General features: G+C 38.5%; 1 protein-coding gene across 1 annotated transcript in view; it reads left to right on the top strand.

Annotated features, from left to right (window-relative positions):
- Nucleotides 1-6400: 6400 nt before the first annotated feature.
- The window catches only part of LOC117428330 (protogenin), a 47481-nt gene continuing 28188 nt past the window's right edge, over nucleotides 6401-25693 (top strand). The window contains exons 1-2 of the mRNA XM_034047207.3: nucleotides 6401-6686; nucleotides 9204-9506. Of these exons, the coding sequence (XP_033903098.3) occupies nucleotides 6620-6686; nucleotides 9204-9506 (370 nt within the window). The 5' untranslated portion in view covers nucleotides 6401-6619. The remainder of the gene's footprint in view (nucleotides 6687-9203; nucleotides 9507-25693) is intronic.

The raw sequence follows: 25693 nt of genomic DNA, 5'->3' as shown, positions 1-25693 counted from the left end.
TAAAGAGGCCACATGTATCCTAGAAACAAAGACCACTCCATTAACGCTACATACACATTTTAATAATCGAGGGCAACACGAATTGCATCACTTTATAGAGAGATATGTGATTTTCCTACGCGTCCGTATTGGCATAGAAAGCATCATTTTACTAAAAACACGGTGAGTCACGTGCGAGTGTAGTGACACTGTTTGCACGCAATCATTTTCCTACGGTTAAGGTGGCGCTTAAGGGATAGGATATAATATATTAAAATATTCATCCTTCACTGACGTTTTCATTTCCATTAAATTGGATTGCACATAACTCGGTTCATGCTTGCATCTATTTGATGTACTTTCTTTTCAGTGTCAAACAGTAGGAGGTTCGTAAATGCATTCACGCCCCAAAATGAACCTTTTTACAACCCAATTTTACACCAAAACCAAACATCTTAAAACAGCTTCGACCTAAATAAAACGAGCCCGTGGTGATAATTCTCCGTCTTAATGAATAGGCTGTAGCTGCTTCACGCACGTGCTTGTGTTTGTGTTGTGTTTATAAATTGCTTTTAATTTTAAACATATATATATATACACTCCTCATGACAATGGGTTTTCCAACTATTAAACAGTTTGCCAACATGAAAAGTTGTAGCTAGCAGATATGCTTGCTGTTGGTAACATTTACAAAACAAATGTTGTAAAGTCTATTCAATTTCTTCTTTTTTACTTTAAAGGAGGATAATTGCTATTATTTTCCATTTGAACTACTGAATTTCGATTGGAATACAAGAAAAACATGCTATGTATTTCCATAGAATGTGTTTCTCAGAGGAACATTTAAAACAACATATATTTAAACAGTGTTGTATTTAAATACGTAATAATGTAAGGGTGTTGAAAACCCCAAATCCACACAGGAGGTAGAGCATGCAATCCTCCCCCACCAAATGTGCCTCAGCCCTGCCCTGTAGGGACCACCCTCTCGGGGTTAGGTGATAGGTCAAACACAATCCCATTCAAATCCTTGGACTCTGTAAAGCAACAAAAGTGGCTGTAAGGGTCATCAGGGTTGGGGCTTTTCTTAGGGTGACATCTGTCCAATAGGAAGAGGCTTAAGCCTACCGGAACTCATTTCACAGGAGCCCCTGAACATTCATAACATGGTAATGACTTTTACTCAATATTGATCTGATCTGAAAGTGAACCTTCAGCCCAAAGCTTCCATATCCTTCATTGCCAAGTCACTGCTGAAAATGTCTAAACCCTACCAAGGCTGTAAATACCTTATTCTCTGACGGTCATTTAAACCGCACTTATCGCGTAGGCTAGTGTGGAATCCTTCTATTAAGACAGTAACATGTTAGAGAGTTGGTCATACTAGGAGATCTTCAGATTGTCTTTATATTAAAGGGACTGACGCAGAGTGGTCAATGCGGGGGGTGGCCTTTATGAGGAGTGCAATCAGATATAAAAATACTCACATCCTACCATAGGAAGACACTGTGGAAGAGATGTGTGGGAAATGTTTGTCAAATAATTGTTTAGATGTCTGTGTTATGTAAAAAAAAAAGTAATACATTAGAACATGCATGTTTGGCTGGTATTAGGAAGGCAAGCACTTCCTACATTGAGAAAACAAGAAAATGCTCAAATAAATTATACCAAGAAGCTTCCTGACTCATTGAATCATCCTAAATCCGTGACGTCTCCATTTCAACCCGTAAGAAATGCCTTTTATAGCCACTGATGATAATGATAAGATGTTTTAATCTTGTTATCTACCCTTACATGTTTTAAACATGTATATATTTGTGCAGCTTATATGATTAGTATTAGTCTTGACCATATCAGTAATTATGCTTGAGGTCATTGTCCTGCTGCTGAATGAACTTCTGTTCAACAAGGCACATTCCCAATAAAAATAAATGGCAGATCAATATCTGCATTTAGTTGGCAGCTGTCCAGCCACCATCAATTTTCTCCAAATGACCCCCCCCCCCAGTTTGAGAGATGCTGCCCTCTATTTACATGCCCTCACTATCATGCATCACTTTAATTGTTGTGCATTGTTTGTCAAACAGCTCTCCTGCCCACCTTCAAATGACCTGCAACGAATGGTTGTTGAAAAATCCCCATCATGTTGAGGCACTGCCCCATTGCTTTGTTTTAGTGGTCGTTTCCTTTCTTTTAAGTTAATTCTCTTCGGGTAGATTTTGTTTCTTCAACGTATCCATTAAGAACATGAGCAAAGAATGGGGATAACCTTAATAAACATGTTCTTGCTATGCATGTACGTCATGATAATGGCATGGCTTTGCCTTACTTTGTGCAATTGTTTTTACATCAATGACTTAATGATGTAATGTGTCTCGAAGTTAGATCCTGAAATCCAGGCTAATTATGGGCATGCAGCAAGAAATGTGATCTATTGGGAGATTATGTTTCTTATAGATCAGTAGCAACTGACGTGCAGTTCCTTTAACAATCATTCTGTCAATATGATCAGCTCACTTGACCCCAATTCTGATGGTTCTGTGTCCAGTATTGACACAGCTAGTAATAATGGTTAAATTAAAATCCTTCTCCGTTATCTCTATTTTAAACTGTGTACATCATGTTAGAAGAAATGAGTATTACGGATTGGCATAGACCAGTAATACTCATATGTGACTACTTCAGTATCCTGTTCCAACCAGGGTCTTAATAATTTAGTTGAACACCAAATGGAACACCTTGGCTCTGGATAAAGGCTCAGTTTGATAACTAAGGACTTGGTTAGAACAAGGTCCAGGACTGGAATGGATTGAATTGAAAAAGCCCAAAGCGCATATTCCTAGCTTAGCTATACCAATAATCAAGGTGTCCTCAGCACAAAATACTGGCTCATTTAACCTTTAGCTGATCTCAGATCTATAAAGCCTGGGGAATAAAACCAACCATCTTTGATGAGCAAAAGTCTTTAATAAAGCTGTTCATCCTCAACAGACCAGCTCTTGAATTACAATCCAGTATATCATAATTAAATGTAACATGCTCCACACAAATCTGCACCTGGAAACTACACAAAAGTCAGACTTCACCTGTATGTAGGTACTATTTAACAATGATTCACCAGCCTCAAATATTTCCATGAAAGTGTCATTTATTCACATCCCTCATTGTGCCTCCGAAATGTAAAACCTGCTTCACACGTGCACTAGACACTCATTAAGTTACATCCATAACCAGTCAGAGCTCAAGCAATTGAGGTTTGCCAGATCCTAAAGCTGAGGGAACATGAAACCACTTTTTCAGGAACAGTAGCTTTAAACCTGGTTCCAGGAGACCTAGTTTGAGGCAACTTTGCTGTATCAAACCCCAAGTCTCCCCTGGTGTGCCAGGCAGTGGTCTGAGACCTAGTATCCTGAAACGAAGTTCCAAGCCACAAAGTGGCTTTGTGTTCCCTCAGCTTAATTGGGGCTGAAATCAAATTGATCTTGATCTGCTGCTGATGGAAGTTAATACATATGATTTTAAATCACTTTCAGGTGGCAGTGGCACTGGCATTTCTATCATGAGCAGTAGCAAGGTGATGGCTGCCATCATCCTATCCCAAGGCTTTTTGACCTGTAGATCCTGGTTGCTTTAGCCTAGGTTATCCAATCCAAGGAAATATGTGTGACGTTGCTTGTAATTCTCAAACAAAGTAAATCAGAAGTTTTCATTTCAAATGAAACTCTTCAGTCAGATTTCAGTATACTTTAAACAAATCATTAATAACAAATAAACACTCAATAGCACTACATTTAGAATACAAAAAACAACTTAAGAAAGAAATGTGTTGAATCAATCAAATCGTTTAGAATTCACTCCTAAAGTGACAAAAATATTTCCTATAAATCTTTAAAGGCATGCAAAAAACAGTTTTTAACAGATTGCATGTTTGCTTTACTATAGCGTTCTGATTTCCTGTATACCTGGAAATATTTCAGATCGATAAATAGAACAGGGGTTTTCGTGGCTTTCCAAAAGCATGAAAAATAATAAACTCTCTTGTTCTATAAATAAAAAGCATATTCATCCCTTTCTTCAACCCTTCTAAATCTAAGTGTGTCCCAGCACACCGCTGAACACATAAAAAAAGAACTTACCAAGATTAAAAACACATTGGTCTTAAACAACCCAGATATTACTTAAACAAATAAAAATGACAACAAAACACACCACATCATAGATTCATACATACACTGAAAAATGTGAAGCCTGTTGAAATCCACCACACTTATTAAATGCATGACATCCTTGTTCTGTAAATGTTCTCTTTGATTCCCAGAAAATGAAGTGAACTAATGTGTCAGCAAACAGCTATTTCTGTGGAGCTTTTCGCTCCTTTTCGGGGGGTTCTGGTGGGCAGCCATCAAAGAAGACTTTGGGTAATAAAAATGTTTGGAAAGGAATTTGAAAATTTACAACTAACAATTTACAGAACATATTGCAGTGAATACAAAGATTTATGAGATGCCCCTTCATATAGCAGGAATTGAAGAATAGTTTTGAAACTTGTAATGGAATTTGACCATGGAACTGAGGGTTAGAACCATGCACTTATTTTATTATTATTATTATTATTATTATTATTATTATTATTATTATTATTATTATTATTAATTAGTCATTTAGCAGACACTTTTATCCAAAGTGACTTACAGAGACTAGGGGGTGAATTATGCTTCACAACTGCTGCTGCAGAGTCACTTACAATAGGACCTCGGTTTTACGTCTCACCTGAAGGACGAGTGCTATTGGATATTTAATTTCCACAAGTAGCCACATCTGATGAAGGTACCTCCTGCAGCATGTGTGTCCAAGCATGGTCCTGGAGGGCCATTCCACTCTAGGTTTAACAGGTAAAATATTTACCTACCTTAGGGTCTGGATTGAGGTTTGATTAGTTCCATTCAATTATTTAGAACAGGGATGAAACAAAGACCAGGTCTGGAAGGGGCTAACTTTGGCAACCCCTGTCTGACAGCATCGTGCCCCCTTGGACTTTGCTTGAAGCAGGGCATTGGCACAGACAAGCCAATCTGATTGTTGTCCACCCATGGAATAGAACATTACCAAAGTTTGTCATGCTACCCCTATGGGTCAGTCAGGACCTCCAACTAAAGCTGCACGGAATGATTATTAAATCATTAGTATTGAGCTCTCCACAGCAAGCAGGTGAGAAAAACCCAGGTGGGGGTCTGTGGTGTTGATTAGTCTAATTAGCAATTCCAATTGAAACGACTGAAGAAACTTCTGCGGGAATGTATGCTTATTGCTGCTCTCCACAAAGCTGCCTCTGCTAAATCTGTAAGTTTAATATTAGGAGTTTTCCAGCTATAGGGGAGTAAAGACTTATTTGCCAGGGGCTTGAGTACTCTGACTCCTGATCATTATCGTATATACTACTTACCTGATGGGGGGAGTTCTGAAACCCAGGACGTGTGACTTTTCTTCAGGATTCCTTTGAATTATTTCTAAAGCATTCACAAGATAAAACCCCTTGATCTAATTTCAATTAACAAGACATTCCACAGAAGTCTTTTTTTTACAGCAGGTTATAAAACAAATGCGGTATATTTAAACCATGCATGACACCTAACAAACTAACAAAGGCTCTCATCATCTGGGCAGCCATGAGAGGTTACAAAATAAAAGAGCCGCTTCTTAATTAAACATTAATGAAGCTGCTGACCTAAGTGAAATTGGAAGAAAATTCCAAAAGAACAACACAATTCCTAAACCCATTTTTAAATTTGCTCTTTCTCTTGTGCTATTTTAACTGATTTCTTTCTCCTGCTATATTTTATTTTAAGAAAACACCTGTTTTTATTATTATTTTAATTGATTCTGTTGCCTCCCAATCAAATGAATTTCTGATTGTCTTGCACCAACTGGAACACCAAACTGAGGCCTCAGTTTAGTTCAATTATTTATTTATCTACCTCACTGTCATGGGCGCACCTGCCATTCTGCACTGGTTAAACCCATTTAGAGGCTGGTGGAGGCATTGACAGCAACAGTCAACAAGAGATGTACTGCCAGCTCAAAAACTTTATTAACAAGCACTTGGCCTACATAGCTCATGTTGTATGTTGTTTTACAGTCAGTAAACACAATGCAACGTGTAAAAAAAATATGTACCGAGTTAGGCAACAGAAACTATTTTGCAGACCAGTTTTCTATATTTGCTCTTTCCACTTATTTGAACAGCCTGCTTCTCTTACATCCCCTCAAGAATGTGTTTAAAATAAGTCAAGTCAACTGGGGAAACACAGAGCTCGCAAATTGTACGGAGGGTCGTGTTACAAACCTAACCTTAAAAGTTGGAAGGTTGTAAATTGCCAGATAAAAGTAGTTCTTGGCTCTCATCATTTGGCGGATGAACTCTTCCTTTTTTTGAACTCTTCCTTTTTTTCAGTGATGCCGCAGAACATAGCGCTGCGGAGGTGGGAAATGGGATGGGATGAAATGTCCTTGCGCTTTGGGGTATTGAGAGGAAAGCAGTCCCTGATGTGAACAGTGGCGCTCTCAGTTGAAAGCAGATTAGTGACGAGTACGTGCGAGAGGCATAGTAGTAAGATTTAGCATGCGAAAACAATTGGAATAAATGGCGTCTTTTGAAAGGATAACATATCGGCGAGTGCTGTATTTTGCAGTATTTATTCCGATTTCAGGTACGTGAATTAATATTGTTAGGTTTTGTAAATATAGATATATTTTAAATATACATCTGTGAACTGCCGAACTGACCATCGGATATGTCCCTTTACCCCTTTCGCTGGCCTCTTCTTTCAGCATGTTTTAACAGCAAATCGCATCTTTGCATTAGTGATTGCAAATGCTGTTGGAATAATACACAGCTAAATATCACATTTTAAAGTTGCAGTTTAGTTGAAGTGGCCACTTTGAAACATAGTCTATTACGGACAAGGCTTAGTGTCCAAAGGCAGTGTAATGGCCGCGCTGACCACTATTTCGGGTCATCTATTGTCCGATCTGACCATTGCAATCATTTGTCTTATTTCTGGATAAAATAAATCCTGTTTTCTCTTTCACGTGCCCCCCCAGCTTTGAATGCAGGGCACTGTAGGAACTGTAGTAAACAGTAGACTGATCAAAACATCAGTGATACACGTGGATATATTTCGGAATTTGTTTTTGAAAGTAGCTTATTCAGAGGGATCGGCGTGCTTGACACTGCATGTGTTACTTTGCTTTACTTTAATGATGTTTGATTTGAATAAACAAAATGCATGTTCTCTGAAATGAGTTTTTAAGCCTCGGTGTACTAGTCGTTGTTGTAACTCCGAGGTACTAAACGTTCGGGAGATTAATAGTTTAATTCTCAACGTGTCATGCCTTGGCGGTTGATTAGCATAAATAATGTGAATGCATTTTTATGTCCTGATGATGGTCCTTTGAGTTCCACTGTGTCTATAATATTTGGAAATTCTCGTTTTACTGATTAGTTACAGTATATTACTGTACCGTGAATGAATCAATAAATACAGAATTTAAAAAACCAAACGTTAATGACTAAGAAGTGATTCCACTGTGATTTTTATTAGTTCCGGAATGATCTACATTTTAATAGAATCTACATCATTTTAAAGCATTTCGTGTGGTATACGTTTATAGATTGAATTCTTATTTTCCCCAATTGGCAGTTTTTACATTAGTGACCGTATTATAGGTAACAAACATATTCTGGGCCATTGTGTGTTGAGTCGCAGTATATTTTTATTTATTTATTTTATTTATTTATTTATTTTATAAATAAAGCGTTTAGGGCTGTAGGGTAGTTTCACAGATCCGGCAATAATCGTGTACGTTTACCTAAAAGTAACATTAACATTATAATCGGGGTCAGTGAAACCTTAATTTATGCCTAATCTTGTTCAGGTCAAATGCATTGATTTTCTATTGATTTAGTTGATTTTGGGTTATGCATGTTATGTGTAAAGTGGTGGTGTTATTCATTTATACAACGAAAGCCTGTAATTCGTGCTTGCAAATCTTTCAGGGATTTGTAGCGAGATTGAATTGCTGGCTTTCCACACGGGATTTGATGTGAAACAGTACATCGTGCTTTCCAGCGTGTGCGCCTGACCTACGAAACAGACCTTTAATTGAGAGTATAAATGTAATAGCGTAACAAACGTAGGTACTCTAATACTTTAGGTTGCACTGTTTTTTTTTTACTCATGTTAATAAAAATGCGTCCATTTATTACGCTAATTTTATAGTTATTTTAATATATATTTCGAGTAAAAACTGCAGTTATTTGTACATACATTGGCTTACTATCATCAGTAGTAGGCTACTGTGCATGCTATTGTTCCACGGGAATACACAATCGTGAAATCAATAGGGTGTTAATGTTTCCCACACATTTCAAAGCCAAACGAATATATTTTGTTTATTCGCAGTTTGTAAATTGCAATTTCCCCCACATGTCTTAAACCGCGTGATACAGCTCGTTAAAGAAAATCAACAGGCAATGATTGGCTTCATTTGCAGCGTGTTGGGCACAGAGCAGGACTCCCATCCACGTGGTGTCTTTCCAGCTTGTTAAGACACTGTTTTCTAAAAAGAAGCTACTGACCTACCTTGGTAGTTTTTTTTCTAATGGCTCCTCGTAAAATATGACTTTTACTGCTTGCACTGTTCAAGATCCCTTTTGACAACCCTGTAAAATTAGCAAACAGTTTGCTCCCAAACGCTCCTTACTAAGTGATGAAACTTTTAAGAAAAATTCTAGGAATTCAAACCCAGTGTGGCAGTTGTGGTGCCAGCTATTTCCTTAAACTATTTCTGACACTGTTGTGAAACTTTATACCACTGCACTGTTTTTAACATGCCAAAAGCTGCTCCTTACCAGGTGATGCTGAAACAAAAACATGTTTTATTTAATGAATGCATTGAGCAAAGTATGCTGGCTTTCTTAATGTAGGTTCCAATAGTTTGTTCAGCCAGTTTATGTGCATACTAATTGGATTAAATTAGTGTAAAGCGAAGTCTTGAAATCCAAGTATGATTGCAGTGTCCTGTTACAATATACACTTGGGTGGCTGAATTCCAAACTCAGCCTTTCAGTTGACCTTTCATGCTGAACCATGGCAAGAAATTCAATTGTGCGTTACTGATTCCCTTGCTGCTTACTTACTGTACTGTGCCTTCTCTCTTTGCAGGTGTTTTGTGTTTTAGTGAGCTGTTTTTCATCAAAGAGCCACACGACGTGATGGTTTTGAGGAAGGACCCTGTGATTTTGGACTGTCAAGCCCGTGGAGAAGTACCTGTGTCAATGACGTGGCTCAAAAATGGAGTAAAAGTTACAGAAAACGAGCGAGTATATGCCCTGTCCAATGGCTCCCTTTACATTGCAGAGGTGGAAAACCGAAGAGGAGACAAATCCGATGAAGGTTTCTACCAGTGTCTTGCGCAAAACAAATATGGAGCCATTTTGAGCCAAAAAGCCCGCCTTACTATAGCAAGTAAGTTACTTAAGCAGGGAATCTGGTTTTTTTTGTTTTCCGAATCTATGTGTGACACACAGTGCATCTATTTTCGTGCAACTCTGCACTGGGTTATGGACCACAAATGGAATATGATTCACATGTATGGTCACCAGTGGTCAGGGGCTGACATGAATGGGCCTCAAGGTCCATTACAGTAACAAGAAAGCACAAGAAACAAGTGCTGTACTTTCCATCTGTGAAATGCAGCGTGTAACCCCAGTGCACTAGGGGGTGAGCTGAGACCTCAAAAGTTCATTTCAGTCAGGCTCTACATGGCTGTGTGAGCTTTGCCTTGAGTCAGGGCATTTAAACATGAAGAAGAACCCCAAAAAACAAACTTCACCATGCCCCTCTTAGGTTTATGGTCTTTGCCAACAGTAATGCGAAAGCATTTCTGCTTTCTATTTAATACCAAATAGTCATACTTTTTTTTTTCTTTAAATCTGTAGTGAAAATATTTGATATGCAAAACCCTAGTATAGTTTTCACTGTTGTGAATCGTTCTGCAGGTATCTGAAACTAAATGTTAGCTGATCAGAGAAAAAGATGAAGACCTAACATATTGCTGAGCATTAAATTGGCTTTCTGTGCTTTAAAAAGGAAATGGTAGTCTATCATGAGTTACCAGCAGGGTGCTATCATTTTCTTTTCAGTTTTCCGTGGCTAAGCTTTGGCCAGTGAGATGATCATTTTTTTTCTTCAGAAGTCTAATGCCCAACATTGCATTTGGAAGCCTAATTCTCTAATCCATCCAATAGTCTAGGGTCTGAGAACAAGGGGGGAAGGGGTACATAATGCCTTTGCTGCTAAAGTTAGCGATTGGAACCCAGAAGTTACAATGTGGCAGAAAATGTGGTTATTCATGTGCAAATGAGGGAGCTACAGGTCTAAAAGGTTAGAAACTGTCCGGGATGTGGGTTACCCCAGTGATAAAGAGCAGATGACCCCCATTCATTGGCTGAAGCTTTCATGTCGCAGACTCACAAAGTGATTGTCATGAATTGTTCTTTTGGAATGCATTGCTTCGTATATGTGAGCAGGCCAAGGAGCATTACCACAAGGGGACGTCGGAGCAGGTCTTCTGGGACACTTCCCCCCTGCAAGCCCCAAGGCCTGACTCTTTGTTCACCCATGCATTCAAGAATTTACTTTAGTTTCCACATTCCCTTTCAGAGAAACTTAAGAGTTTAGGTACTGTAAGCACCTTGACCAAGCGTTACATTGTACAGTTGGCAGTTAAAGAAAGTTAGTCTGCGTCTCAGTGAGACTCTGTTCAAGAGTTAGCTGTGAGGAACAAAACTGTTTAGTTGAAGCCAGGCTTAAGTAAATATCTAGCAGAACCTGAACTGATTCATGACAGCAGGGCAAGCTAACTACAAAACAAAATATAAACAGTATTCAACAAAGAAAACATTCCCTGAAGTTGGAATTTAAAAAGCAAACAAACAAAATACTTGTCGCAGTATTCGCTAAGCTTGGAACACACAATATACAAATAAACTCGAATCTCATTTTATTCAGAGTCTACCTGTAGATTGAAGTTTTGCTGAATTCACAAAAGCTGTGCATTTATCAGTGGGAGGAAAAATGAATTGCTGATATCTGTTAAGGTCAAAGGAAGCAGAAAGTGAAAAGGATTAAGTCTGTTAATTGTTAATCTTCCTTGTAAACTGTGGACAGGAAGTGACTTGTTTATTTCCTTTCCTTAAAAGGTGGAAATGGGATTCTTGGGAATGGGGCCTACAGTGCACTGTATTGGTCCAAAACACAACCCTTGCTCTGGGTGACCTAAAATACCTTGTTTTCAAAATAAACATCAAACTGCATTTCTTACTGGGCTACTTCAGATGACTATGATAATAGCTTCTAACCTTACTATTGACATTACCACGTTGACCATATTTTTCAATGCTAGCACTTAAAATAGCATAATATCCGATAGGCACAGCCATTTAAAAGCAGTAGTAGTAAAAGTCAAGTTAATGAGCCTTGGATTACTTTGCAGATTGCTAATGGTAAAACCGAATGTTATTTAGCAGCAGGTTGTGTATGTGAAAATAGATGGCACATTTCAATACATCAGTGTTTCAGAGTGTGATTTTAAAAAGGTGTTTCCAGGTTGCTGTATATCATGTATTCTAATTGTAAGGGTGTATTGTTTTATGTTGTAAAAGCTGATCAAATCAGCCAGTGGAGTTCACAGGCTTGTTTTAAAGGGACACTTAGCTCTGCTGGACTGTCTATCTGGAAGCTCATAAAATTTGCAGGTACCTGAGAAATATAGTGTGGAGGAAAACAAAGCTGGGGGTGGGGGTTTGCTGCTGACAAGTTTACTGTCACTTTAGTTTCACTTAAATCCTGTGTAACTGGTTAGGAGAAATTTGATTGGATACCACCTCACCTGTAAAGAAAAAAAAAAAAAAGTTCCATGTGTATTAGAATTGCTGCGGTTTATTGCAGGGCCAAGGAGTGAAGCCAAGGATAGCGCTCTTCATACGACTGCTTTCTGCTGTGCTACATGGAGGAATTAATGAAAAGCCATTCAGTGTGACTTCTTTTGTCTGTCTGCCCCCTGACTGTCCTCTGAAGAAAGGGATTTTTTTTTTGTGGGCAGTTGTTTGTCCAGTGATCTGGGGTCAGGTCTGCTCAGTTTAACAGCTGGGCCTTTTCATTCTGGAAGGACAATTACTCTGACAAAAGAGGTCCCTTAGAAACTTTTTTTTTTTATGAAAAGTATGCTTTTTTTTAAAACCACCTTTTAAAAAGTATGCTAAGGTATCCTGTTACAAAAAAAAATACAATGTCTTAGCATAGATACACTGAAGCTTTTTTTGTTTAGACTGCTCTCTATGTGATGATGATGATTATTTCCATGTATTGTATTTCAGATCACTATACAGAAGCTAAGGGACATTTTGTGATGTGCAGACTGTACATTTGCAAGTTGTTTCTGTTTTAATAGGCTTACTAAAGGACGTTCTGGTAAATGTGAGAATCGTTTGTGTGTCGCCAGCCATGTGCAGGTGAAAAACTAAAGCTTTCATAATTTGGCGTGTGCATGTCTCTTCATGGGAAGGATTGGTAAACTAATATCTACATATTGGCATAGCCTTCTGGACCTTCTGCCTGAAATCCTTGGCCCCTAATAAAGTTTTGTAGCGATGTTAAAGTCTGTGCAAGGATACAAAGAAACATTGTGTTTATTTTCTGAGCCTTTCGCAGCACAATCGACCCATTTACAGTGCGTACATGTGATCTTGCTTATGTTCTGTTTCAGTAGGCTCAAGCCTGCTTTTTAGTCTTGTACCATCAGAGCAAGATTTTCTTTGTTTTCTTTTTCGAATGAAAACATAGATGGCCTAGAGTTAGAAACCTCCTTTCTCTGTAACATAAACAAGCAGGCGGTCTTGAGAAAGAACAGGGTTGTTGTTTTGAGGTAATGATGCTGATTGGGGTATAGATAGAGAGAGAGCCTGAGGGCAACCCAATCTGTGGAGGCTCTAATGTGTGCCTTCATGAACAATGACATGTGACTTCTGAAGCTAACTAGGATTACGTGGAAGACGGCAGGTTTGGATCGACTGTCTCTGCAGCAGGAAGCCGGGTGCATATGTTGGTTTTGCAGAGTTCTTATATTGTGTTTCCAGAGATGATTTGATATTGGAGAGATGTCATTTTCCACAAGTTTAATGACATTCCTCAAATATTTTAAAGCCGCTTGAGCCATCTTTGACCTGTATTTAACTTCAGCTGTCTGTTTTAAAACCTCAAGCCCATTAATAAATTGCTCCATTTAGTTGCTGCGTGGATTGGCTCATTTATTTAAGTTTAAATATGAATACCTTTGTTGTTGGTAACTTGATTATGACTACTTTGATTAAAATGATTATGAAGACATCTATTGCATAATGTATTTGCTGAAGTTAACCTAGATAGAATTGCAAATTCATGTATATTCCAAATATTTAGAGTTCCACAACTCCACTACCTGTTTTAAGCTGTAGTCTTGTGGCTGTTGGTTTAGGGTTAGGGCTGTCTTTTCTTTTTGAAATTTAGCACCCCATCCTGATTGATCACCATGACATTCCTGGCAACACGTCTGAAATGAATCCACAAGCAGAGTGCTCTTTACACAGCAAACGTGGGCTGTCCCAGCTCAGAGGTCCATTCCAGTAGGCTGTTTAATCACTTTCCACTTTCCATTTTGTCTGTTTAGGCTTTCTGCAAAGGAAGAAGTGGGGATAATTATCTTGAGGTGCTTATCAGAAAACAGTTGTGGTATCTTCATTTGAGTGCACACGCAAAATCAATGGAGTTTCAATACAACACCTTTGGTTAACCAGCTGTATTCTGAAATAAGCTCCATTTGCATTGCTGCCTGCAAGGGAACTCGTTTTTCATTACTGGCTCTAATATGTGGAACGATGTGCCTTAGGCCAGGCCTCTCTTCTCTGTGACCTTTCTAAAGGGAGCACGTAGAGTTTATAAAGCCATTGATCGACATTTATCTTCTTTCTTTTTTCTTCATTAAAATTCTGTGACCAGCCAGAATTGAGCAGAAACTTCATAAAGAGTTCAAAGAAAAATCAATTATTTATCTTCATATTAATGGATAGTCAGCAGAAATTCCCTTTCCTGCAAGATAAAGTAATCATGGCAGTTGTACGCAGATCATACAAAATGTGTGTCTCTAGAACGAAAGTAGACATGGTTTTATTATTTATTTATTTATTTCTTAGCAGGCGCCCTTATCCAGGGCGACTTACAATTGTTACAAGATATCACATTATTTTTACATACAATTACCCATTTATACAGTTGGGTTTTTTACTGGAGCAATCTAGGTAAAGTACCTTGCTCAAGGGTACAGCAGCAGTGTCCCCCACCTGGGATTGAACCTACGACCCTCCGGTCAAGAGTCCACAGCCCTAACCACTACTCCACACTGCTGTCCTTAGCTCTATACTCCAATTAATTGCCCTGTGCATACTCTGTTTTACAATTATTTTATATTTGCAAACATGTTTTCTACTGGCTTCATGACCTTAAAGCATTTCTTGTCAAAATGCATGTTACAAGGTTAATAAGAGTCTGAAGCAATGTAATACAAAATGACCTCTTTTTGTAAAGCATTGCTTAACACATACTGTATAGTTCAATTGAGTCATTGGCCTATAATGACCTTGTTCAAATGAAACACTAAATAAGCAATATTTAGTATTTGACAGTATGATTGCAAGCACACATTTGAAAGACAATATTTGAGTTTCTAACTGTACACTTTTAAAATGAAGACAAAAATAGTTGTACTTTTTTTGTATGACTTTGTCTGATTTACAGAATCACCAAATAATATTATTACATGTGTATCTTTTATAAACAGCCACACAGTTTGGGGGGACATTTTAAATGTGTTTAATGGGCTTGTGAGGCAGACGTAAAGCCTCAGGAAATCTCTTCAACCACTATAGATAAGAACTGAATCTCTGGTTTGAGATCAAAGACTTTTGTAGTCTCCAAGTGTCAGAGGTCATGGGCCCCTTTTGACCATTCAGAAGTGATATCTTGAGTATTTTAAATGAGACGGACCATGACAGTCTTTACTTCTGTGTCCTTCAGAAACGCATCTTCATCACCTTGTTTGCTACTAATTATTAGATTGAAGTGAAACCGGATATGTCCCAAGTTAATACATACATGTTCTTTCATTAGAATATATAAATAAATAAAAAGCTGACTTGTATAAACATCTGATTTTTAAATCCTAAATAGATTTAATAGATGGTTCAGCATAGCCTAAAAGACACTTTTTGAGGTGCTTTCTGGTACATCTTCAATCTCTCTGATGTTGCCCATTCATCACCTGCCTGTCTTTTATAGAACTACTGCTGACAGTATGAAATGGCAATACCTTGGCATTGCGATAACTTGAGAACTTTAGAACATACAAAAAAGAAAACCCAAGTGGGGGCTTCCCAGTGACCCCTGGTCTCGGAGGCCACGCTATTCATGGGAAAACCAGCTTTGTTATGCTTTGACAATGGTCAGTGAACTGGGGCCAGCTTTATTCTGAACCTCCCTAGCTACTAACCATCAGCTGTATGATTGATTCATTTTAGCTTTTCAGCATCACATTCTTCCCTTCAAGCGCTTGTCTAGGAGAGCATCTTTTCAGGGCTGGACATTTAATCATAGAAAGTAAAGGGACACTATATAAGATTGAGAGGGCTGTTTCACTAACCAATTTGAACTACCCTGCTGTTCATCAACTACTCATCATCATCATCATCATAATGATGCTGTTGGCTGGCCATTGAATTATTTATTTTTTTAAAAGACAGCCTGTGTTTTTTGACAAAGTATTGGTGCAGACCATCCATCTACAGAAATGTGGTGTACAGCTATGGCCAAAAGTTTTGTATCTCTTTATAGAATTAACTAATTTGGCTTCATAAAGTTGGCGATGGCATAACCTGAACCAGTGATCTCCAGGCTGTAGGGCGCATTCTGCACTCCACGCGGAGCGCCTTTACTGGATGCGCCACTCGGGAGCCCACTACTTTTGCATATACTTAACAAAAAACTGACAACAATGGAAAAATGTGACACTTCAAAATCTAACATGAAATAATGTACTACTGTTATGGCTTCCGGTAGACTGCGATACCATTTTGTAGTTTCTTCGATTTACATAATTAAGTAAAAATATCTAAATTATGTTCATATAGTGTTTTTTCTTTTTAATTGTCTCAATCCTTAAATTCTAGGTGATGCAAAACTTTTGGTCATAGCTGTAGGCATTCTCAATTGCTAAATGAAGGAATTTTCTCAGGCAGGCTTGGTTTGTATTAGACTGCTTCACAGAATGAGAAATGGCATGTGTTATTTAAATACATGAAACACATAACGAATGAGATTCTTCCATGGTTGGTTGCTTACAGTAGTTCAGACAGCCAGCGGGGTGAGGCTGTGGTTCTTGCTTGACTGACTTTCTAAATAAATACAGGATGCACACAATGAAATCAGAGATTGTTGCCCATGCCTGTGTGGGTGCGCCCCTGATGGAGCATGTCTGTTTTGCATTTGCAGCTTGTTTTATAATCCACTTCCTCTTGATCACAGCATGAAGTGGTTTTATGGACATTTGCATAGGACAGCACCCTTTTGAACCCAAATGCTAGAAATAATTGAACTAATCCTTGTAGCTCAATGTGTAATATATTGTTTTAATGTAGTGCTTGGCTCTGAGTGAAAGCAGTGCGATTTGTCAGCTGTGATGTACTGGGTTCAGTGCAGCTGTCATAGTGAGGGGCTGAGGGACAGAGATCTCTGGCTTCACACGGCTCCTTCCACTGCATGTAATAAACGCCCTGCAGCCGAAGCTCTGGCTGTGTTTGAATGAATGTGACGAGCTGCCTGTGATGAAATATGACAGACCTTCCCTGCCTATGATCTGTGTATTGTTTTGATAGACTGCATTGAAGGCATTCTGTGAATAAACCACAATTTAAAAGCACTTCCATTTGCACGTTTCAGTCATTACACTTGACTTGAGATCGAGCAAGCTCCCCCACTGTGGCAGATACCATATCTAATATGCGGATCAAGGATGTGCGTTTAAAAAAACACAATAATTGGATTTCAAGATTTGGCTAAAACCTGAACATGGGATTGGTTTACTGTATCGTGTACATTTTTCTAAACGCTACAGAATGTAAAATCCGTCAACCTGCCATTGTTTGTATATGAGTTAATCTGCTTCGGAGAATGTATTTATGTAGAGGCAGCAAGCCATGAGGACATTTGTAGGGTTAGAAATTAGTATTTTCAGTCCGTCGCTTGGCCAATTGCACCAGACAAAGCCGTGGTGTGTACAATGCATGTGCACCCACCTATCTTTAATCTGAATGAACAGCAGCGACACAACTCGAGCAGCTTTGAAGCTGTCCAGCATGGCTTTCTTGGGGTCTCCCCTGTCATCTCCTGCTTTGAACACCACCGGGAAATGGAGGGGCCATGAAAATGCTTGGTGAGTGCATTGGTTCTGCACATATTGGTTGTCTTGTTGATAGATCTTCTGAGGGGAAAAAAAGCCAGAGAATTAACAAGGCTGGAAACTATCTAGCTTTAATACACAGTTTATATTCCAATAAAACAGAAATAAGTCTCTCTGATGGGTAGTAAACTGATTACAGTACCTAAGGTATACTAAATGCAGAATAAATAGGGGAATGTTATTATCATGGCCATAGCTATTGATTGTCAAAGGTTCCGTTGGACCTACACTGACATTTTGATGGTGTCTTTTGATATGTTTCCATGTTTTGTATTCCGATACATTTCCATGCAGTTTAAGGTATTTGGCTGCTTTCAAAGCGTTTGTTTCTAAAATGTAGTTTAAAATTAATATACCAGTATTAAAGTTGTAGCATTTAAATAGGCCAATAGGCTTTGTCAGTAAGTGATGATTTTAATTTTCTTCTCGTCTAAAATTATTCGCTTCCCTCTTAGTGTGGAGTGTGTGACTAGAGAAGTATAGCAGCAAACTCCTGAACTTTAAAATACGTGGCTGTCTTCGTACTTCTATAGAGAGGCTCTGCATTGCTCGGGCCGGAGAGCTTCCAAGAAACCGACAAGATGGCACGCCAGTGTGGTGAGAAGAAGAAAGAGATTGGCCCTGACATCTCTGAGGGAACCTTTGTTTGAGTCTGACCTGGCCACTGACCCATTGTTTACTCTGCTGTGTGGTTTAGTAAGGCTTCTCAGGTTACAGCACAATTGAGAAAATTAGCACTTAAGTTTAAGAGAGAGTAGACCTTCCTCCTTATTTTGGGCGGAGGCTTGTCAAAGTTGCACACTTTTAATGAGCTCTTTACAGGTCTTTTTTTCTGTTTAATTGCAGGAAGACCTGCTGCCTGAACATCCCTTTTATAGGGTACTGAAGCAAGATCGCCTACTAGTCATTAAATATATTTAAAAAAAAAAGAAACTTTCTGTTTCCCGTTTTTACTAGCTGCAGAGGCTTAACAGTTGCATTGCGACTTTGGAGTTAAAGCTAACAGGTTGTATTCACTCTGATGCCTATAATCTGGTGGAAAAACACAGCATTCGTTTTATCTGTAACTTGAGGCCACTCATGACCTCCGTGTCAGAAAAATCTTTTTAAGTCACATCAAAGAGGTGATACCAGTATACATGTTATTCAATAGAGGCTGTTTGATGTAAAATATATTTGTTGTTGGTATTAATGTATTGGTATTTTTTTTTTTTTTCACACTGAGTAGAAAAAAACATGTTACAAAGCAATATGTCCCGGGAATCCCCCTGGAGTTGCGAGGGCCCCTGTGATGTGATTGATTGGCAGTTTGCAGGCAGGCAGAAGGCTTTAAACATTGTGGGCTGTGAAGCAGCTTGGCCATGCTTTGCTAAGTGTTGTGCTAGCCAGGATTTGTTGAGAGCAGAGGTGAAGGGGTTAGGGCAGGAGAATGGGCAGATGGTCAGATCCTCTTTCTTTGCATTGCAGTGAGGAGAATTTTCCTTTAGGTTTTTATTTGTTGGGTGTAATGAGCACAACTCTAAAGTTATAGTAATTATTTATAGGTAAGCCACTGCTCTAAGGAAGGCCTAGGGAAGATGTTTCTATAGAAGGTTAGATTATGTTGATAAAGTATTTAAAAGGAACTGCAATGCGATATATCACTGAAGTATAACTAATGTGCATATGCATTTGTGAATGTACTTATTCATGTTCTTACTAAAGGAGGAGTTATTTCTGGAGGTTTTTTCTCATTCTGTCTCAAAGAGAAATCATTAGACATTACAGTAATCTCACACTGTATTGAGTAAAGGTTAATTAGCAACTCTGTTTCAAAAGCATAGAGTATGTAAAATGTCATAGTTTAACTAGGGTACTAATCACTGTTCATTAAGCCAGTTCAGATATAGATTAAACCCAAGGTAGTTTAGCTGTTGCTGTTTTTTCCATAATCCATGCTAGTATGTGTAAACTGTTCTTGTTGTATTTCCAGCCCTGTCCAGCCCTTGAGGTCTGAAGCACTAATTTGATACCTGCCTGGCGAGAAAGCCCTGTTGTGAAACAGCAAGGAATGCACTTTTGATGTTGATTAAAACTTTTGCCTTGCTGAAGGAGTGAAGATCAGTTAAATGTCCAGGATTGACTGTCCTTTCTTTGTTCTGGACAGCTTTATACCTCAAGTGTTGGCACTTCTGATAAATCAATCCTGAACCAAGGATTCTCCCAAGAGGTTGCAAATCTTGCACCACTTTTTAACATCAAAGTTCTATTGGAGGGGCAGCCCTGTTTGTGTGGTGCAAGTGACCTAACGGTCCACAACTAATTGAATTCAGAATCTAGGTGCACACTGCTGAATAGATGAAAAGCTGGCTATTGTCTGAACTCTTACTGGAAGTGGTGTTTCTGAACCTAGTTTTACTTTTATGGTTGAGAAGTGGTCTTTTGACAACAGGACTTTTGTTCAACTTGACCACTTTATTTTTTTTCTTGTTTTGCCATTCATTTCTTTTTTTGTGGACTAGATTTAAAGTAATTTATTTATTAACGAGGGTTTATTATACAACACTTTTAAAAATATACTTAAACCTTGGACATTCCCAAACTGGTCATGTTCTAATACTGAACCCTTTAACTACCATACGATATCATTTCCACTTACAGTACAAGCAACCCCTGACCCCTTATTGCAGACTACAAAGCTACATCACCTTGCATTTCTGGTGGATGTGCTAACATGTTGGCTGATATATCAGGGGGGGCAGGAGGTCTTTGCTACAAACTTAAACCCAGGGCCTTAAATGCCTTAAGAAGCTGTCAGCTGCCAATGCGCTGGTAATCACTCACTGAAAGCCCATACAATCACCCTGGGAATTTGTACTCTGCATGGGAAAGCGATCTGGCAGTATGGGCTTTATAAAGCTATTAATCATAGTTATGTAGGCAAACGTATCCAATAGATTTGAATACAGAGAGATGAGTCAACAGCTTTTTTTCAGTGAGTCAAATACAGTATTAGATATGAAAATCAGAAGTAGATGAGCAACTGGATATTTTATATAGAGGGTAATTTATTTATATATATATATATATATATATATATATATATAATATATATATATATATATATATATATATATATATAATATATATATATATATATAAAATAAAAAAACCTATATTAGTTGAATTAAGACAGCAGATTTACTGCTCTGAAGTGTGGAAGCTGTTGAACAGTCAGACCAGATAACCTATTGCTTGGGAAGGTTGTTGTCTAAGACGTTCTGAACCATTTAATCGTTCTTTTTTTTTCTCCTCTTTTGCTGACTTTTTTTTTCCCATCTATCAGTGGCTGTTTGGAAGATTCTGTAGAAAACTTTAAAAAGCAAACATTTGGAAACTCTCCACGTTCTTCCAATTAACCCGTGTGATAGAGCTTGGAGGAGGGGCAGCAACAGAAATGGTTTATAAGGATCATCCTACAAGGGTTCTGTTAAATATACACGAGAGGGAAACGTGCAAGACATTTATCAAGATCTAGGACAAAAAGCAAATGTGTGATCAGTGGCATATTTAATTATACACTTACTTAAATCAATGACCTGGGATTTTTTTTTTTTTTTAGACCTGCTGTTGTATTGTGTCCAAGAATTAACAGGTCCTCCAAATAGTCTTTCATTCATTACTTTTCTTTGTGGTATAAACTGACCTAAGTAGTCGCTGCTTGTTAACTAAATACTGGCATGTATGGACAGACCTTCAATACTGGGAACCCCTGTTGGTCAGCAGTCTGCAAAATGTGTTGCGCATTCACTTTTCTGTGCTAATGACTGGCATGTCAAGCTCACAAGTCCCATGTATCCCTCAGTCCTGTGGTATTGGGGTTCCAGATAAAGTCAGAACTTACTGTGGCAACTCGTCATCCGCAGGATCTCATTTGCATGTTCAGACTATCGCACCTCTATATGGAAGACCAGGCACCAACAGCACAATTCCAGTTGAATGCACTTATTTCCTGTCCTCTCACTGCAAAAGGCTGTCTAGTTTGCAACCGAGATAAATAAATCACATGCTACCTATACTATACTTGCATAAAGGGATGGGAGTTTTAAGCATGTGTTGCCAGTTGTGAAAATGTTACTGTATGCTGAAATTACTTTTTTCATTACTTCACCAACATTGATCATTTTTTTATATTAGTATTTGAATTGAGTGTTTTTTAAACTAATGGTATGGATGAACTAATTAGGACAACAAATAATTGAGTTTCCAATAGATGCTTCAGGGGGAGAGTAAGAAGCCTTTATTTGCAATCCATTGCGCTCATGATGGTTTACTTATAGTAAATAAGAAGATGCTAGCAAGCCTCTGACCTTGTTTTGGGAAAGTAGATAAGGATTCTGATGGAGCACTTTTATCTCTGTTCAAATAATGATCACTTGTATGATGAACTGCCGCAAGAAAAGGTCAATATGGATTTTTTTTAGTTCAATATATATAATTTTTTCAAAGGCGTGGGGAATGGGAGGTGGGGCTATGGATTATTGACATTTAGTGGATGTTGGTTTGCATTGGTTCAGGTTTATAGACAGAAATGCATGGCTTAGATTTAAATAATTACAACGCAATATATTTTGCTCTGTGAATGTACAATAAGTACGCTGCTGTTGCAGTTTGGTTAGGAGCGAATACTTCTCTAATTATTCCCTTGAAAGGGAGCTGGTTAATAGATGACTCCTTTAATTACAATGGATGGGCCAATGTGTCATTGAACTGCAGGGTTTCTTTTGATATGGGACACCCCTGGAAAAAAAAACACTGGTATTTTGAGGCTTTCAGAATAAATGCTTTTAGAAAGAAAACAGAAAGGTTAGTGAAAAGCTATATAAATCTATATAGACAGCAGGTAGAGTGGAAAAGGAAGAAATATTTCATGGAAACTCAGTGGGTTGTCAGTGGGAAGCCAATGTGCAAACTGTTGTGTTTCTCTTCCTGTCAGATTTCATTTTCAGCCCACTTGTGTTATCTGTATTGGTTAGCAATAGATCCAGTGGAGAGAAATCAAATCCCTCTTCTACTTCAGCTGCCCGCTGGTTTCTTTCCTCCCGTATGCAGCTGGGAGCCTGAAATCCTGAATGGAAGTGTATTGTAGAGTAATAGCTTCTGACAGCTTCGGCAAGTAATGACTGTGTTTTTTAAATGTTTTGATTTGTAAACCACAAAGTGGATTAGAGTGCTGATTGAAGAGCTGTGTCCTGGAAGTGAAATCTATTATATAGCTTATTGGAGTGCTGCTTGCAGGGGAAGGGGCTGCGGCAGGGAGATTTCTGGCAGCTCTCCAAATTATGACCAAAAGGACAGCTTCTCACTGTTTTTTTTGCCACACTTGATTTGTTCTTTCAAACTGCTGTTTATTTAAAGCATGCCCCCTTTGGCTTTGACTGCAATGTATCTACTGTTCCAGCACGAGCTTGACGAGACATATTTGGTTTGAGTGAATACAGAATAATTGAGTGGTCAGTTCTCCCTGAAATTGATATACAGACGTGCTCAAATTTGTTGGTACCCTTACAGCTCATTGAAATAATGCTTCATTCCTCCTGAAAAGTGATGAAATTAAAAGCTATTTTATCATGTATACTTGCATGCCTTTGGTATGTCATAGAATAAAGCAAAGAAGCTGTGAAAAGAGATGAATTATTGCTTATTCTACAAAGATATTCTAAAATGGCCTGGACACATTTGTTGGTACCCCTTAGAAAAGATAATAAGTAATTGGATTATAGTGATATTTCAAACTAATTAGTTTCTTTAATTAGTATCACACATGTCTCCAATCTTGTAATCGGTCATTCAGCCTATTTAAATGGAGAAAAGTAGTCACTGTGCTGTTTGGTATCATTGTGTGCACCACACTGAACATGGACCAGAGAAAGCAAAGGAGAGAGTTGTCTGAGGAGATCAGAAAGAAAATAATAGACAAGCATGGTAAAGGTAAAGGCTACAAGACCATCTCCAATCAGCTTGATGTTCCTGTGACAACAGTTGCAAATATTATTAAGAAGTTTAAGGTCCATGGAACTGTAGCCAACCTCCCTGGGCGTGGCCGCAAGAGGAAAATCGACCCCAGATTGCACAGAAGGATAGTGCGAATGGTAGAAAAAGAACCAAGGATAACTGCCAAAGAGATACAAGCTGAACTCCAAGGTGAAGGTACGTCAGTTTCTGATCGCACCATCCGTCGCTTTTTGAGCAAAAGTGGGCTCCATGGAAGAAGACCCAGGAGGACTCCACTTTTGAAAGAAAATCATAAAAAAGCCAGACTGGAATTTGCTAAAATGCATATTGACAAGCCACAATCCTTCTGGGAGAATGTCCTTTGGACAGATGAGTCAAAACTGGAGCTTTTTGGCAAGACACATCAGCTCTATGTTCACAGACGAAAAAATGAAGCTTTCAAAGAAAAGAACACCATACCTACAGTGAAACATGGAGGAGGCTCGGTTATGTTTTGGGGCTGCTTTGCTGCGCCTGGCACAGGGTGCCTTGAATCTGTGCAGGGCACAATGAAATCTCAAGACTATCAAGGCATTCTGGAGCGAAACGTACTGCCCAGTGTCAGAAAGCTCTGTCTCAGTCGCAGGTCATGGGTCCTCCAACAGGATAATGACCCAAAACACACAGCTAAAAGCACCCAAGAATGGATAAGAACAAAACATTGGACTATTCTGAAGTGGTCTTCTATGAGTCCTGATCTGAATCCTATCGAACATCTATGGAAAGAGCTGAAACTTGCAGTCTGGAGAAGGCACCCATCAAACCTGAGACAGCTGGAGCAGTTTGCTCAGGAAGAGTGAGCCAAACTACCTCTTAACAGGCGCAGAAGTCTCATTGAGAGCTACAGAAAATGTTTGATTGCAGTGATTGCCTCTAAAGGTTGTGCAACAAAATATTAGGTTAGCGGTCCCATCATTTTTGTCCATGCCATTTTCATTTGTTTTATTATTTACAATATTATGTTGAATAAAAAATCAAAAGCAAAGTCTGATTTCTATTAAATATGGAATAAACAATGGTGGATGCCAATTACTTTTGTCAGTTTCAAGTTATTTCAGAGAAAATTGTGCATTCTTCATTTTTTGTGGAGGGGTACCAACAAATTTTAGCACGTCTGTCAACTGCCACATTCATAGGCCTGCGTTCATAAGAATAGAATTACAGTTTATTTAAGAACCTTCAGAGGAGATCCTGTGAAGGCGGAACAAAAGCTGTATACTAACATGCTTGTTATGACAGCTGGGAATATCAGGAGATAAAAACTGTCAAGCCTAGAACAGGCAAGCTAAGCTGCTTCCAAATGCCATTATACTGGCCCACTTAATCTCCCCGAAGGTTCATTGTGTTGTTGCAAGAGAAATTGATATGCAGCTCTGTAGTAAAACAAAAGGCAGATGGGTTGATTCATGGGAGGATCAGTGGAGCTCGTAATTTATCATAGGAACTTGTAAAAGTAAATTAGGAACTGTACATTTCCTTGTCTACTGTTAATCCAGGGATTAATAATTAATAATCGGGGTTACCAGGAGATTTTGTATCAGTAGTTAAAATTCCTTGTTCAGCCGATCCCTTCTTTTAAAGATTGAAGTGTGCTTAAGCTATTTTTATATACTAGGTAGTTGGTTTTTAACCTGTCTAGTTCTGGTTGTCCTGTAGAATATGCTTACATAATTTAAATTGGATAGAAGGTTAGCCATGCTTGTAAATATGGTATACTGTTCATGTTGGTTGCACATCATTCTTTTACCTTTTGAAAATATCTACAAAAGGCACAGCAATATCACAATTGTCATGCCCATAGGCATTTGAACTCACTAATGGACTACAAAGCCAATGGCACTGATTTATTCAATTACCCTGGAGACCGGTCAGAACTGGCCAGACAAGGTGCTTGACAGCAGTGGCACTGCAAATGGATAAAAAATGTATTGGATTCAACATCCCTCTTTTCTGAACACCTGACACATGGTGGAAGACCTACCAGTAGTATACACTTACAAACAGGCTATGCTCAGTCTAGCAATAGTTTTTATAGTACCTTCTAATGAGATTCCACACTCCTCATGTTGTACGG

Source organism: Acipenser ruthenus, chromosome 21, assembly GCF_902713425.1.
Source record: "Acipenser ruthenus chromosome 21, fAciRut3.2 maternal haplotype, whole genome shotgun sequence".
Classification (NCBI taxonomy): Eukaryota; Metazoa; Chordata; class Actinopteri; order Acipenseriformes; family Acipenseridae; genus Acipenser; species Acipenser ruthenus.
This window is presented reverse-complemented; position numbering and strand designations above follow the sequence as displayed.